We start from the raw sequence: 13,806 nt of genomic DNA on the forward strand, positions 1-13,806 counted from the left end.
TTTGAAGGATGTTAGACATAAACCATAACAACAGAAGTAGTTGATCTGACATTATATGTAGATATGTTTAATCAGGTGAAATGATTGTTGTAAGTAAAGTATGTTTATTGTAGTCTAAAAGTACAGGCTGATACTGTTATGAAAGTCTTCACAGAGGCTACTGGCTTTCATTAATTATATTTAAAACTGATAGATGCATACTTTTTATTGTATATTAGAACAATGAGTTGTTTCCTAAATTTATGGGAATTTAAGTTTTTATTTCTTAATGAGTGATAACAGCTTAGCTTGTAAGAAGATTGCTAGTATTTACTCATTTAGTAACTATAATAATCTGTCAAGTAACTGATTGTCATAGATTCTATAGTTTAGCACTAATATGAGGGGTGGTGATGCAAGGGAATTGTTAAGTTTGAGACCACTTTGGGCTATCTAGCAGGTTCCTGGCCATCCTGAACTATTTATCAAGAACTGCCTCCAAAGTGGGAATAGGGGAAAGGAACAGTAGAATATGTACTCTTTTGAAGTGTTTATTCTATAAAAATCAATATCACATTTAAAAATATAATAATTATTGATGTTCCTAATACTGAGATTAGAGATAAATTTAAATAGTGCTTCTCAGTGAGAGAATATTATACAATAAAATGTTTGAGTAGTTTTCATAAGTTATACAGAATCATTAGCATGGCTTATTAAACTGTGGATTGTTTGGCTTCTTAACCATTGTTTATGAATTACTAAGTGCAGAAGTTAGCCCAGAAATTTGTATTTCTTATGCATTCTCAGGTGATGCTGATGATGGTGCTACTGGTCTGAAAATCATATTGTGAGAACCATTGATAGCCTTACGTTATTATATAATATATTATGTCCTCCAAAGCAGTTTATTAAAAGCAACAGTAAAAAAGATGTAAAGACATACTGAACTTATTACATAACATGGTACTTTGTATAGTATAGAGAGCCTTTTCTGTACTGTTTCAAAAAAAGATATTAAGGGACTATGGATATAGCTCAGTGAAACTGTACCGGCCTAGCAAGTGCAAGGTAATAAATTAAATTCCCAGTAACAACAACAAAAAAAAGATATTAAAATATATTCCACAGAACTAAAGGCATATAATTCATTCAATCTTACTATCTCTACTCTGTATGTCATTACATGTTGGAAACTTTGAGAAGTCATACATTGGGAAACTTTAACATTCTGTAAAAAATAATACTCTTGGGTTTTTCAAGTGACAGTTTGTGGTTTAATTTCCTGATAGATACCTTGTTTGTCTTTTGTTGTTACCTAAGTATTCATGTTGGGAGAGAGGGGCTACTTTGTATTTTTATGTTAATTTATATCCCCTATTAATAGAAATTAGTTTGCCTTTATTTGTGAAAGTAACAACATTAAATAAAAAAATCTTTTTATTTCAGAACTGTCCGTCAGTTGGCACAAGAGCAGTTCTTTGTAATGTGTACCAGATGTTGCATGGGACACAGGCCTCTACTTTTCTTCATTACACTACTCTTTAAGGTTTTAGGGGTGAGACATTTTTAAATGAACCTATAAGTATAATTCATTTTTAAAATTGAGAAACATTCAAAATATAGTTATTAAATTTATCTTTTATTAAAGATAGCCATAACAAAATCATTTATTTATAGTTGTAGTTTTTTTCTTGTTACACTTAATTTTTAATTTTCTGAGGTTTTAAAAAATGTGCATTATGACCATAGACTTCAGAGTTCGTATTGTTTTAATTTAATATTTCAGGGCACAGCAAGAGACAGAGGTAAATATTCAGGTGACTATTTCACCCTTTTACGACATCTTCTCAGTTACGCTTACAACAACAATATTAAGGTACCCGATGCTGATGTTCTTCTCAACAATGAAATTGATTGGCTCAAAAGAATTAGGGTAAGTTGAGTAATATACAGATTGTTACATCCATGTTAAATGAGTTATCTTGTTCAAAGAAGGCTTACAGTTTTGTATGCTTTCTAAACAGAAAAGTCTATATTAAAAAAAACAAAAAACATTCCATAGGTAATTAATAACCCTCAGATAGAATATACAGCTAATTTTGTTTAAATTACTTGATTGGAAGCTTGGAATATTGATACTCCGTTTTCTTCATTTTAATATTTTGAACTCTGCAAATTATTATATTGAAGTTGTTTCAATTTCAGTGTTAAATACTAGTGTTTATTTTAGCTACTTTATTTATACATAGTCCTGTGAAAATATAAATATACAACTGTTAGGTTTCAGATTAACATTTTTTCAGCAGCTTATCATGAAGCAGTATTTCTGAACCCTAGCATTACTGACATTTTATACTGTATAATTTTTTTGTGGAGCTTCCTCATAATATAACATATTAAGCATTATTGGGCTGGGTGTTTAGCTCAGTGGCATAAGTGCCTTCCTTGCAAATGTGCAGTCTTGAGTTCGATCCCTGGTACCGATAAAAACAAAAAAGACAAAAAAAAAAAAAAAAACATTATCTGTGGCTTCTACTAGGTACAGTTTTTTTCCTCCTGAGTTCTAATGTCCAAAAATCTCAACCACTTAAGAGAAAAGATTTGGGGAAATTATACACAAAAATTCATACCTTTCCATATCTTTTTTCCTTCTTATTTTTTTCCAGTATCTTTTAAATGAGTCCTATAATGGTTTTGTTTGGCAGGATAATGTTAAAAACATGGGTGAAACATTTGTAGAAGAGCCAATCTTGGAAGGCCACCTTGGAGTAACAAAAGAATTGTTGGCCTTTCAAACACCTGAGAAAAAATATCACATTGGTTGTGAGAAAGGAGGTGCTAATCTTATTAAAGTAAGTTCTAAATTTTGGTACTAAACTTTTAGGATCTTTTAATGTTGGTAGATGTAACTGATGTTTCTGTAATATTGTCTTTTAACAAATTACCTTTTTCCTACTACTTTTCTTTTAAAAACCTGTATATCTGTAGAAGTTATATGAATTTTTAAATGTCTACCTCATTTAAAGAGGTTTTTTAGAAAGACAGTCATGGACAAATTTGCTTAATCAAAGTCACCGTATTTACCAAATCTGAGTATTTTACTCATTTACAGTTCAAAATAGGAAGTTGTCTCTACCAATAATAGTGCTAGGGATTGAACCCAGGGTTGACACATAGTAGCTAAATGCTTCATTACTGAGCTACATTTTCATCCCCTTTTACAACTTTGAAACTGTGTGAATAGGTTACCCAAGCTGGTTTCACATTTGTAATAGCTAATCTGGAAAATCAACTATATTCAGTAGTTTTTAATTAGAATTTTATTAGAAAATCCAGAACTATTTTTGAGGTGTAAGATTTGTTTATTTATGTCAAGGAATTAAAAAAAGCACTTTTGTATTAAAAAGATACTTTTTTAAATACACAGTTTTACTAATACGTAATATATTTTTTTAACTCCTTAGGAATTAATTGATGATTTCATCTTTCCTGCCTCCAAAGCTTACCTCCAGTATATGAGAAATGGAGAACTGCCATCTATACAGTCTATTCCAATCTGTAGTTCATCAGCTACGATCAGTGCTGGTTTTGAACTACTTATAGCATTTGCTTTCAGTTGTATAAGGAACTTCAAACATATAGTAGATTGTCTAACTGAAATGTATTACGTAGGCACACCAATAACTAGTAAGTAAATTGTAAAGCTGCTTTTGTTTTATATCTTACTGTTTAAAAATTAAGACCATTACACACGAAGAAAAGATACATAATATCTGTTAACTTTGGTGGACTTAGATAATTTAACATAGTAAATTTTATTTAATCATACATGAAATCTGGATTCCAAAGATCATAGTGAAAGCATATAAACTACAAATCAGGCTTTGATTTACTTAATGTTGTTTGATGAATGTATTGCATACATTTGAATTCTAAGTAAGATGACAGCAAGGATTTGTTAATCAGTACACAAGAATATTTGCATTTTTTTTTTTTTGTCCCATCAATGCCCACAAAATGGGTATTCAGCTTCAGATATTACCAGACTGATTCTTAGGAAGGTAAGTGGTCAGTATCCTATTAAAAAAAAAAAAATAGACATAAGCATGATGGCATTACCTGTCATCCTAGCTCCCAAGGAGGCTGAGACAAGAGAATCCCCATGACTCAGAGGCCAGACCATATTACATAGCAAGTCCCTGCCACAAGACAAAAATAATAACATAAAATTTATTTTTAAGGGAAAACCAAGTATTATAAATATTACCAACTGTTAGATTCAGTAAAAACACCCAAAATTGTGTTAACAATTTTTTAAATAAAAAAAAATTATTAATTACATTTTAGGCCATTCTAGATAAGCTTATTGCTTAACGAAAATACATAATAAAAATATTGACTTTCTGCATGTTGCCTATACCTGCTTTAAAGAGAGCCTCAATTCAAATTGTATATACTGTGTCTATTTCTTCATTTAATCTTTTTTTACTCCTCCTTCTCCTCTAACACACATACACAAAAATGGGAAAAGAATAAACATGGTATTCTTGTCTTTTTTCTTTTTTTGCATTCGATTCAGTAATGCCAGTTGTATAACTGCAGTTCATTATAACCTTTACTAATCCATTCAGTCCCCATGTTAGTAATTGATGTTTGTTTCTTCTTTTACTCTTAGTAATATATTTTTCACAGTACTTTTCAAGACACTGTATTGTTGGTTGCTAAACTGTGACTGTAGACAGCATTGTAACTTTATTCCCATTTAATAAAAAAGAAAACATAAAATTTATGTGAAGGACATAGCTTTAAGTCCAAACCATGAGTTTAATGTCAAGGTCTTACATACAATTAAAACTGAAAAGCAGTAATGTTTTGTTTTGTGTTTGTTGTTTTTGTTTTTGTTACATTCTCACTGTGTGTTCAGGCTGGCCTTGAACTCATGCGTAGCTCTGAATGCCTGTGAATTTGCAGTAGTCCTCTGGCCTCAGACACTAAGTGCTGGGATTATAGATTTGCACTACCACAAGACAGCAGTGCTTTTATCATTTATGTTAAGTTCTGATCACAATAAATTGAATATAGTTATTACAAAAGTAAAAGCATTTTAATAAAATTAAAATTATGTTAACAGAAATTTAATATCACACTTTTACTGATGCTTCTAAGAATTGTAATCAATAAAAATGTGAACTCCATTGGTCCGTAGTAAAAACTGTTATAATAGCTAATATTATTTAACTTAAAATTTTGGATTACCGTCTCAGAATGCACCTAGTAGAGCAAGAATTGTTGATCATATTAACTTGTTAACCTAATGGAGTTGAAAATGAACAGAATTACTATTTTCATGCAATAAGCATCTCTTATCTTTTGTCAGCTTGTGAAGCACTTACTGAGTGGGAATATCTGCCACCTGTTGGACCCCGGCCACCAAAAGGATTTGTGGGACTGAAAAATGCTGGTGCCACTTGTTACATGAATTCTGTCATCCAGCAGCTATACATGATTCCCTCCATTAGGAATAGTATTCTTAAAATTAAAAGCACAGGGAGCGATATAGATGATGATATGTTCTGGGATGAGAAGCAACATGGTGAGGTAAATTTTAATGTTCTTTTTCGTGTGTGTTTAAAGATCCAGATATCAAAAAATAAAGGTACAGGTATCATGCTTTATGTCTCCCTTAGGACACTGACTTACATTTTTTTTTAAGTTATATAAGAAGATATTGCTACTTTCTATGGCATATTACACTGCCCATTGTATATTGGATTTGAAATTCAAACTGATAATTTTTAGTATCTGTTTTCTGTTTATCTTCCCTGTATTTTCAAACTATCACAGTTGATGATTTGTTTTGGGTGACGTTAAAAATAATTACTTGTTTGTAAAATTACAACTTTTTAATGCAACTTTTTATCTGGGATATTACTGTTTTTATTTTTTGTTCTGGGAGGAGTTATTTTGTTCTATAGTTGAAATTAGACCTTTGCCTTTCCCACGAGCTGCGTTTTGGAAATATTTTTGTTTCTGTTTTTTAGATATGGTCTCTGTAAGTTAGCTAGATGCCCGACCTCGATTGAAACTTGGAACCCTCATGCCTTTGCCTCCAAGAATGTTGTAGTTAGAGGCATGGCTAGTTTTATTCTTGAAGGATATTCCTTTTCACTTATTTTGACTTTTTTTTTTTTTTTGCCCGTCAGTCTCATAATCCATGTTTATTCTAGATCTACTTATTTATCTATTTTTATTGTTCGATACTGGGGATCGAACTTAAGCCCTCGCACTTGCCAGGCAGGGATTTATGCCACTGAGCTAAATCTCTGACTCCCCCCTTTAATATTTTATCAAATAATCACTAATAACAGAAATTAGATTTATTTTTTCATTAATACTACATTACTTGTTAACAACAATAGATAAGCAGGATACAGAATCTTCAATAAATATTGTGGAAGGGTAAGAAAATTCTCAAAAGGAAAAAATAACCCAGATAAGGAAAAGGAGAAAAGAAGAAAGGGAAAAGAAAAAAGATATAAATCTATACATATACACTTAAGTTGGCCAAGATGATTGTAATACTAATTCTATTTATAGGATTATGTCAATTTTGCATGTTTATGACTGGTAATCTGAGTGACTCTTGTTTTGAAAGCCTATATTGTTTTTGTTTTGGGCTCTTTGTTATTGTTAGTTATTTGTCTCTTGTTTCTTGTTTTTCTTGTATTTTGTTTTGTTTTCCCCTCTAATACAGAAAGGATGGATGTACATGTGTAGGTTTATATATGCTTAAAACTTCTACAGAGTTTATAAGAATTTTATTATGTGTGATAGTATGAACAGCTGTTTTGAAGAAAATAAGACCATTATGGTATCCATTGCTGATTTGCTGTCATCTTGCTTTGAAGTCCAATAATGCTTTTATTCTTTGTTTTGATTTGTTTAGTCTTTTCTATTATTTGATTTCAATTTATGTGAAGGTACAGACAGCTATTTTGAAGAAAATAAGAGACATTAGTGTAGCCATTGTTGATTTCTAATTGGCTGGTTTTGAAGATAATGCTTTCATTTTTTGTTTTTATTTGCTTTATACTATTTTGTTTTGTGGAACTTACTGTGTGTGAAGATACAGACAACTGTTTCAAAGAAAATGAGATATTGTGGTAGCCATTGTTGATTTTTTGTTGTTTTGCTTTGAAGTTCTGTATTGCTTACATTATTTTGTTCTGATCTGCTTTGTTCTGTTTTGTTTTGTTTTATTCTCTTTTTTAAAAACCCATAGATAATCTAAACTGTCAACCAGTCGGTGGACAGGAAAGCAAAAGCAAAGTTAACTTTATATGGCAAATTATGGTCTTAAGATATGCTCTGGCTCTCAGTTAATCATCACTTACTGAATTTCACAATTGTGTTTCTATCCCATTCTCCCAAGATCTAATAACCATATCATTCAAGCTTCTGGTTCTGGGTGTGTTTAGTCTATCAAAAACAGCCATACATAGCAAACAGTGATTCTTTTGAAATACAGCTCTTCCTATTGCTTAGCTGCAGATAGTTGACTGATCATACTGGCACAAAAATGAAGCAGAAAAAATACTTTTAAAAATATGAAATTTTTATTGTTTCCTTCCCTGTTTTTTTTAACCTGATCTTCCTTTTATTATGTCATTATTTACTAGTTTCTATACTAGTCTATGAGCTTCTCAAGGACGAGAGGTAGGTATTATTGGTCTGTCATAACATGAAGTAGGTATCATTTGTCTGTCTGTCATAAATTTCAGATACACAGTAAGCATACAGAAAAGATTTTCAAGTATTGGTAAAACAGTTAAGTTCTTGCATGTACTTTGAATGAAATTTTGACTTTCAGAGTGTCTGTCTGAACTGTACTCTTACTCTTATTGTAAGTCATCTAAATAGCAGTTGTTGAGTACAATTCATATTATGTAAGTTACTGGTATTATTCATGAATAATGCATTATTTGCACAAAAAGATACTGACTTATAGAATGACTAGGTAATTTTTCCTGAAGTTACTCAAATCAACAGTAGTCATTTGTGTCTGAACCAGTCTATTTAATCAGACTGCATTATATTACCTCCAGACTGCATTTTATTACCTCTAGTGAATACTCAGAATTACTGTTATTACTCTTTTATGACTCATCAGAAATCTTTTATATCATCCCACCTATGAAACAAACACTAATATTATATAACTTGAGAGTTACATGCCTTAGAAATAAAAACAGATACAAATTACTCATTTGATATTGGTATTCATGTTGTTTCAACTGTTTTACTGTAAAGTTAATTTAGCTCATCCATGTTTTTTGCTCTCTAGAGATACATTGACCCCCAAGATGATTTATTTGAATATCAGTATGACGACAAAGTACCATTAAGTATGACAGAAGATAGGCAAGAGTATAATATTGGTGTCTTAAGACACCTGCAAGTTATATTTGGTCATTTAGCTGCTTCTCAACTACAATACTATGTGCCCAGAGGATTTTGGAAACAGTTCAGGTAAATAATGGGTGGATGATCATTTAAGTTTTATAAAAATCACCAAACAGTAACTGTAAACTTACAAAGTATATGTAAGAATATTTAAATAAGTCAGTTAATTAGTTAAGGGTAGTACTCCAACTGTTCTTCTTAAATCAGTTTTTTATTAGAGCCCCAGTCAAGTCATAAAATTTGCCAAAGAAAGCCAATACTCTTAGTCAGTGTTTTATTTTATAAAACATATAAATAGAGCAAAATGAAATGTTAAAATGTAATTATCTCAATATAACAGATTAGATTTGAACTGACACAAATGTATAGACTACATAGATTTTGAACTGACACAAATATTTTTTTTTTTTTTTATTTAAGAGGAAAAAGAGAAAAACACAAAACAAACCAAAGCAGCGTAAGGGTACACGCAATACAGAACTACAAAACAAAACAAAACAAAACACCATAACAGTAAGAAATTACCTGCTAGTAGATTACACACTATTTTCTTGAAAATAGTTCCTCAAATCACAGTATCAAAGAACACAAGGTGGACATTCAAACAGGGAGACTGCAAACAGCTGTGTTCAATGTTCCAAAAACATTGATAAAGTCAGCTATTTAACACCCCCAAACACACTTGCTGTTATATCCGTTAGAGCTCTTTTTCTTTTTTTTTTTCCCTCTCTTTTTTACAACAAAATTTACACATCTTGGATTTTATTACTCCTTAGTGCTTATTACTTTCTTTGGGGGGGGGAAGAATACAGTCAAATATGGCAAAACAAAGCTGTCAGTCAATACCAAGGATAGACATAGCACATGGTGTAGAACAGAGTACAAGTTTATCAACAATGGTTATCAACGTTGTCCCTTGTTTCCTTAAAAAGAATTGTCTATCTTATTAGATATTATAAAGTTGGACAAAACGGTAGAGAACAAGACCAATAAAACTTAGGCATTGTAAACATTACAGGACTTCCAAAGAAGACAATAGTCAAACCAGAATGGGTATCTTAGTGAATCTTATTGTCTTCAAAGTAGTTGCCTATGTGAACTGACACAAATATATAGACTACATATTGTCATTTATGTGTCTCTGACATTTTTAATAAGCATGACTATAATATAATAAAGCTCGTTAGTGTCATTAAACCATCCCCATCATTATTCAAATTTATGCCATTGTTTTATTTTCTAGTATACCATGATACTTAAAAAGCATAGTCAGGACCTACTCATATTTAATTATTTATCTCTGTTTTCTAATTTCATTTGTTAATTCACGTTTAGGTACATAACTTACACATTTCTTGTGTGAAGTGGTACATGTATATAGCACATGTTAATTCTTTTTTTATTCCTTTCTTCCTTTTCTGTCCATGTTCATCTCTTGATTTCTTTCCCATCTGAGAAAGACCTATCTCCCTAATATAATTCCTATTTTCTATTTTTGTTTAGCTCTTCGCAGTTTCTTAAGAGAAACAATTCAGTAATTAAGCTTCCTTGTCTGACGTATTTCACATAACATTATGACCTCAAGGTGCATCTGTTTTGCTACAAACAACACAAATTTATCTTTCCTTTTGACAGTGGAATGCTGTATTATATGTAATTTGCTTTTAATATTAATGTTTTTCAACCAGTTTAAATCTGTTAATACAGTCTTAGACCGCATACAATCACAGAGAGTAGTGTAGATTTTCTCATAGTTTGATTTAGACGTTTACTAATATGTGGTCAGGAGGCTTTATCCTACTCAATACAACAAAATCAATTCTGTCTCTGGGAAGAATAATGGATAATGATTTTATTTCTGATGGGAGGAACAAAATAATTGAATTAGAATGACTTTCATATGTAATACCATTATCTTTTTTCAGATCTGTGTCCTAATAAATGTTTTGCTCTCCTGTTTTCCTATTTCTTCTCCTTTTCTTCTCCTTCTCCTTTTCTTCTTTCTTATGGAGTGGTTTATTTTACCTCACTTGAGTTGTTTTCTTGCCCTAGTTTATTGCATCTCTCTCTTAGTCAAGATTTTTTTTAGCATTCTAACCATCATTCTGTTCTTTTTTATATTTCTCATTTTGTTCTTTTTTATGTTTCCCTAACATACTGAAGTTTTTTCCACAACCTTTCTCTCAAGTATCTGTGTGTGGTTGCATGTGTGTGTAACAACTATATAATAATTACGTTCATTAAAAATAATAATTACATTCTTTATAATTGGAGTACAAAATCCATACATAATGTGTTTAGCTGTATATATGCAACTATATCTACATAGTTTTCTTTTACATTATTTGTATTTAGATATATTCATTTATAAGGCATATTTACTTATATGTAATATATTTACTTTTTGTCCTAGATATTCCCTCTACCCATGCTAGGACTCAAAAATCATTGTCTACATTTGTATAACCATCACTGTAGTATTCTTAGTATTTTTAGTATGTTTTTCTTAGTATGTTCTTCTTTTGTAACAAAATTTATGATTATAAGCATTTAAAAGCACTTCAGTGACATTTGATACTCTCAAAATATTTATGCGATCATTTTCTAGTTCCAGAACATTTTATCACCCACAATAGAAGCTGTACACTACCATCATTCCCTAGTATCCTCTTCTAATCCTGGCAATAATAAGTTAGACTTTTCTGTACATGAACTGTATATTTTGAATAGTTTATATAAATCAACATTTATTTTGATACATAGCTAGAAATATAATAGATGAGTCATATAATTCTAATTCTGTGCTTAACTTCAAAGAACCACCAAATTGATTTGTAATCTCCAGTATATGCATTTTAGTTTTTTGTTAGCAATTTTAAAGAAATACATTCTGTCGATATTCTCAACACTTGATTACTCCGCCCACCTCACCCCTCACCAACCAATTCTTTTAATTATAACTATCTGATTTCTAGATGTGAAGATCTCATTATAGACTTGCTGTCATTTTTCCAATGAATAGTAGTGTTGAGTTGCTTTTTTTTTTTTTTTTTTATTTAAGGAGAAAAGAAAAGAAAGAAAAAAAAAACAGTGAAAGGGTACAAGTTATACAGAAGAAAGAAATGCGCAGTAGGAAATCGCTAGTTAATGGATTACATATTGCCATCTTAGAAATAATTGTTCAAGTCACAAAATTAAAGCTTGTAGAGTGGACATTCCAACAATGATACTGCAAACAGTTCTGTTCAATGATCCAATAAAACTCTGTGATATCATTTTCTATCTTATACACTTAAATATACATGCAGTTATATAGTTTAGAGCACTTTCTTTTCCTCTCTTTTGTACAGTGACTATTACACATTTCATTGCTCCCACGGTTCTTATTGCTTTTTTGGAAGAGAGTAAAACCAAATGTGACATAACAGAACAGTATCGGTCAAGTCAAAAGGGTGGATATAATAGATAATATAAAAACATAATACAAGGTGATCAACAATGGTTACCATAATGCCTCCCGCTATTTCTAATAGAATTGCCTATATCAATAGTTGTAATACAATTGAACAAAACCGTAAAGAATAAAACCAACAAAACCAAAACATTGGAGATATTGTAGGTCTTCAAAAGTAGATAAAAGTCAACGAGAATGGGCGTTATAATGAACCTCATTATCTTCTCAGCTGATGCCTAAACTTTCGAACCTGATACTATCCAGCAAAACAGAATAGAGGAACCTCAGTCAAAAACAAGATGGTGAGAGTAATACAGGGCTTCAAATCGAGATAATAGAAAGTCAAAGTGGGTTACTAGATTATATCCTGCTATATTTTCCCTTTAATTAAATGGATAAAAATAAAAAAGTAAATAATGGAGTGGAGATTGAGAAAAAAAGAGGGCATAACAGCGAAACAGGGCAGATCAAAACATAACCATTTAAGCAGAATAGTGTTTCACCACCAGATAATCCTGACCCAAAAATAGTTACCATATTGACTCCCTCCCTGAAGTCCTTGAGTACAACTTCATATACTGTAGCATTAAGCATATCAAAACAATGTAATACCATTTAAGAGAATGACAGCATTATAGAGTATTTAGAATCGACTAACAGAAAATGAACAGTGGTCTCTGTATAATCTCCTTGTCTTTAAAAGGTTTTTGCTTATACTATCGTACATAACAAAATCCAATAAGATACAACCTGTTTAGACCATTGGAGACAGAAGAACAAAAGCTAGATGAGACTTCAAAACAAGATGGTACTAAATCAGCATTACCTATTAAGATGTCATTTTCTCCAAAAAAAGCTGTTCCTATCATCCAATCTTCTCTGTCTCATTTCTGTTGAGCTCTTTTTCTGTCAGTAGCTGTCAGTTTGTCTTCTTCATTTTGTTCTCTGCTCCATTCGTTGTGGCCTCCCCGCCACTATTTCTGGGTTCTTTGTATTTTTCTTTTTTTAGAATATCCTGCAATACTTTCTGTAGGGTTGAATTGGTGGTTGCAAATTCCCCCAGTTCCTCTTTATCCTCGAAGCACCTCGTTTTTCCATCAATTTCCAGGGACAGTTGTGCAGGATATCTCAATCTTGGCTGGAGATTATTATCTTTCAAAGCTTGAATTATTTCCCCCCACGCTCTTCGTGATTTGATGGTTTGTGCAGAGAAATCTGCTGTAATTCTGGTGGGTGTTCCCTTGTAAGTGGTCTGTTTCTTGTCTCTGACAGCTTTTAATATTCTGTTCTTGTATTGAATTTCTGGAATTTTTATTATTATATGCCTGGGTGTTGCTCTGTTTGGGTTGTAGATGGCTTGGGTTGTAGATGTATGCCTCATACATCTGAATATCTTTACCTTTTGCTAACTTAGGAAAATTCTCCTGGATTATTTCTGTGAGTAGCTTTTATAGCTCATTTGTTTGTGTCCCTACTTCTTCTTTTATGTTCTTAATTCTTAAGTTATGGATCCTCTTATCATCTTCTAGTCTTTGTATTATTGCTGTTTGTTTCTTTGTTACTTTTAAGAAGTTTTTCGTTTCATTCTCGCATATTACAAATCTGCCCTCCAGTTCAGATAGTCTGTCCTTAGTTTCTTTCAAGCTATTATGCCAGTCTTGGATAGACTTCTTAATTTCTTGATAGTCCCTTTGAACCTGCTTCACATACTCAATGCTTTCTCTGTTTTCTCCATCAAGCAATTCTCCCTTCTTTTTCTGTTCTTCCATTCCACCATCTGCTTTTTCCTGGGTGGTGCTTAGCATTTCTCTAACTATTCTGCATACTTCTAGCTTCAGGTCATTGATAACTTCATTCCTGAATTGGTCTATGAGGCTCTCTATATGGCGCTGAATGTATATTGGTGC

The 13,806-nt window shown here is 31.6% G+C and overlaps 1 protein-coding gene across 9 annotated transcripts in view; it reads left to right on the top strand.

Moving 5' to 3' along the window:
* LOC134475109 (probable ubiquitin carboxyl-terminal hydrolase FAF-X) overlaps positions 1-13,806 on the top strand; it is a 185,172-nt gene that overhangs the window by 111,121 nt on the left and 60,245 nt on the right. For all 9 annotated transcript variants that reach the window (XR_010046058.1, XM_063244487.1, XM_063244488.1 and 6 more), the window contains 6 exons: positions 1,429-1,537; positions 1,769-1,915; positions 2,688-2,834; positions 3,447-3,669; positions 5,360-5,580; positions 8,327-8,511. Coding sequence is in view for 8 of the 9 variants with exons in the window: in XM_063244487.1 (XP_063100557.1) it covers positions 1,429-1,537; positions 1,769-1,915; positions 2,688-2,834; positions 3,447-3,669; positions 5,360-5,580; positions 8,327-8,511 (1,032 nt within the window). In the remaining variant the exon portion in view is untranslated. The remainder of the gene's footprint in view (positions 1-1,428; positions 1,538-1,768; positions 1,916-2,687; positions 2,835-3,446; positions 3,670-5,359; positions 5,581-8,326; positions 8,512-13,806) is intronic.

The sequence above is a fragment of the Cavia porcellus genome, unplaced genomic scaffold (assembly GCF_034190915.1).
Source record: "Cavia porcellus strain 051 isolate PalLab524CR breed Dunkin Hartley unplaced genomic scaffold, mCavPor4.1 scaffold_61, whole genome shotgun sequence".
Classification (NCBI taxonomy): domain Eukaryota; kingdom Metazoa; phylum Chordata; class Mammalia; order Rodentia; family Caviidae; genus Cavia; species Cavia porcellus.